Source organism: Aegilops tauschii, chromosome 2 (genome assembly GCF_002575655.3).
Source record: "Aegilops tauschii subsp. strangulata cultivar AL8/78 chromosome 2, Aet v6.0, whole genome shotgun sequence".
NCBI lineage: Eukaryota > Viridiplantae > Streptophyta > Magnoliopsida > Poales > Poaceae > Aegilops > Aegilops tauschii.
The window spans coordinates 556327418-556330378 of NC_053036.3; the positions used below are offsets into that span (position 1 = coordinate 556327418).

The following is a 2961-nucleotide window of genomic DNA, read 5'->3' on the forward strand; positions in this document are numbered from 1 at the left end:
TTTTCGCCATTGCCAGATCATGAACCATGGGCTGTTTGGGTGCCGCCGTGTCGCCGTGACGCGGATCGCCGGGCGGATCGGAGCGGCGACACACGTCCGGTCGTGGGGTAGCCACGCGATCCCGCCGGCCCCAGCCGGACACCCAACTAGGCACGAAAGAAGAGAAGAGAACCCCACCTCCACCTAGCAAGATCGCGCCGGCGCAACGTCGGCACGCTCGCGGCCGAGGAGATGAGGTGACCGGGAAATGAATTAACCCGACAGACTCGCAGACACACGCAAGGCGATCCGCCCCCTTCTCGTCGGGGATGGATCGGGACGGATGGACTCCGGTGTGCAGTGTAGTGTAGTGTAGCGAAGTGTAGTGGTGACAAGTGGGGCCGGGGGTTTTTTTTACGGCCAAGTGGGGCCGGGTTTGGTGAGCGAGTCCGCGCGGTGGGGACGGGGACACATAAACACACGGACCAAGGCCGTGGCTGGCTGGGTGTCACCTGTCGCAGGGTCAGGGGACGGCGAAAGTTTCACCCCGCCCACGCCCGCGTGTATATATACCGGCGGCCCTGGCAGTGTCCCGGTTGCATCTCGCACACGTCCGGTACAAGAGACAGCGCGGAGACAGGCCACCGCCGGCGACCATTCGAGCTAGCTAGCTAGCTGTTTGAAGCGGCCGGATAGGAGGGAGGGAGGGAGGTGCCGATGGGGAAAGGCCGGGCACCGTGCTGCGCCAAGGTGGGGCTCAACAGGGGCTCCTGGACGCCGGAGGAGGACATGCGCCTCATCGCCTACATTCACAAGTACGGCCACGCCAACTGGCGCGCCCTACCCAAGCAAGCAGGTAATGCCCGGCACCCCGGCGATCGATCCAACAGTAACGCATGTTCATGCCAATTTTGTTTAAGAAAACTCAACTGATGTGTTGTGTTTGGGACAGGTTTGCTCCGGTGTGGCAAGAGCTGCCGGCTCCGGTGGATCAACTACCTCCGTCCCGACCTCAAGCGCGGCAACTTCACCGTCGAGGAGGAGGAGACCCTCATCAAGCTGCACAACATGCTCGGCAACAAGTACGTTCATCACTTGCCTCTTGCAGCACCCTCAAGAAAGCTCCATACATGTGTAATCATCAACTGCAGTGGGCTAACGATTGCTGTCGGACTTGTATTCAGGTGGTCCAAGATCGCGGCGTGCCTGCCGGGGAGGACCGACAACGAGATCAAGAACGTCTGGAACACGCACCTCAAGAAGCGGGTGGCGGCCAGCGCCGGCGAGCAGAAGAAGGGCGGGGCCAAGGGCAAGAAGAAAACCACCTGCGTCGACGTGCCGGCGCCGGCGCCCTCGCCGTCTCCATCCTCTTCCACCACCACGACAACGACGACGACCACCAACTGCTCCAGCGGCGAGTCCGGCGAACAGAGCAACACCAGCAACGAGTTGGAATTTGAGCTGGACAAGATCGAGATCCCCATGCTCGACCTCGGCTTCGACCTGGACATGCTGCTGGACACCGTCACAAACACACACTGCCCGGTCATCTCGTCGGCGCCGACCTCGACCTGCTCGTCCGCGTCCCCGCCGTGCGTGGTGGACGACGACACGCTGCTCGACCTGCCGGAGATCGACATCGTGCCGGAGCTATGGAGCATCATGGACGGCGAAGGCGCGTGCGCCGAAACGGCGCAGGCCCCGTGGAGCAATGCGGCGCCGTGCCACGGCAACGGGACAGAGGCGAGCGCCGCAACGGCCGACGACGAGGACGGAAAGGAGTGGTGGTTGGAAGATTTGGAAAAGGAGCTGGGCCTGTGGGGGCCCATCGACGACTACCAGCACCAACAACAACCGGACCCGCAAGGTCGCGTGGACCCGCTCTCCGCCAGCGTGGACGACCCTGTGTCGTGCTACTTCCAAGCTGGCCCCGCCGGCGCGGCCACGTCGGCCGTCCAGGGACCCGAAGCCTCTGCAGTTATCACAGACATCCCCGTGGGTCCATGAGATCACTCGGTATAAACCGTCCGATCTCCTAGTATAGAAACAAGCAGCGTGATCGGACCGCCAAGACTGATGCTAGTACAGCATATATACATGTACAAACTGTACAATTGTACCCCTGCAAGAGGAGTACGTACGCACATACAAACCCAGCACGAAGACTATACAAAAAAAGGGATATAGTTAGGCTAGGATGCACACACAAGAGGAGATGCTTACAATAACTTTTCCATATACGTTGTACACACTGCGACTACGTTGGGCTGAAGCAGCGAAGTGGTGCAACGCAAACCAGTCAAAAACGGGTCAAGGTTTCCGGTGCTAATTAACCCGGGATGTAACTCAACTTCAACTGTCAAATGGTGCACACAACAGCGACCAAGCACGGGCGCGTGTGTGTATCAACGCATGCCGTCACGGTGACGCCAGCGCTTTATCATCGAAATTCCTACCACGGTTCTGGCCGGGCCAATCGGCTCCGTCACCTTTGTGCTTTTTTGACAAAAAATTGATTTGGTGAAGCCTGTCCCATTCTGCTTTCCCATTCGCTGCTCATGTTTTCTACTTCCTCGAACCACTTTGGCTCTAGTTTACATTTGCTGTCGCGTCCTTGAGTGAGCAGGCTGCATGATTGATTCATTTGTTAGTAGGGCGTCACCGCGGATCATGACATGGAGGTAGGTTACCTAACACGGGATCCGGACAAGTTACGGCCGGGTCGTATTGGGCGAGTACAGTTTTATTTGTATTGTAGGATAAAAAAGGTGACTCCTGGACTTGAGTGCTCAGGGAAGAAACTAGAGTACCACTACGGCCTATTTGTCTTTGATAAACCATATATGAGCTGCTTCGTTGTCGACGGGCTATGGGCTATGGCTCCAAATCTCACGTGGTGGAAATCAATGGTACGCCTCGTTGAATATTCCGCGTCCCTCACCTAAGCTGAAGTACATCATCCGTTTGATGTTTATTCTGGGA

General features: G+C 57.9%; 1 protein-coding gene across 1 annotated transcript; it reads left to right on the forward strand.

Annotated features, from left to right (window-relative positions):
• The first annotated feature begins 577 nt into the window (after positions 1–577).
• LOC109770712 (myb-related protein Zm1) lies at positions 578–2525 on the forward strand. Its single transcript, XM_020329423.4, has 3 exons — positions 578–835; positions 932–1061; positions 1164–2525. Exons 1-3 carry the CDS (start codon positions 697–699, stop codon positions 1984–1986), a joined length of 1092 nt encoding a protein of 363 aa, XP_020185012.1. The 5' UTR covers positions 578–696; the 3' UTR covers positions 1987–2525.
• The last annotated feature ends 436 nt before the right edge of the window (positions 2526–2961 follow it).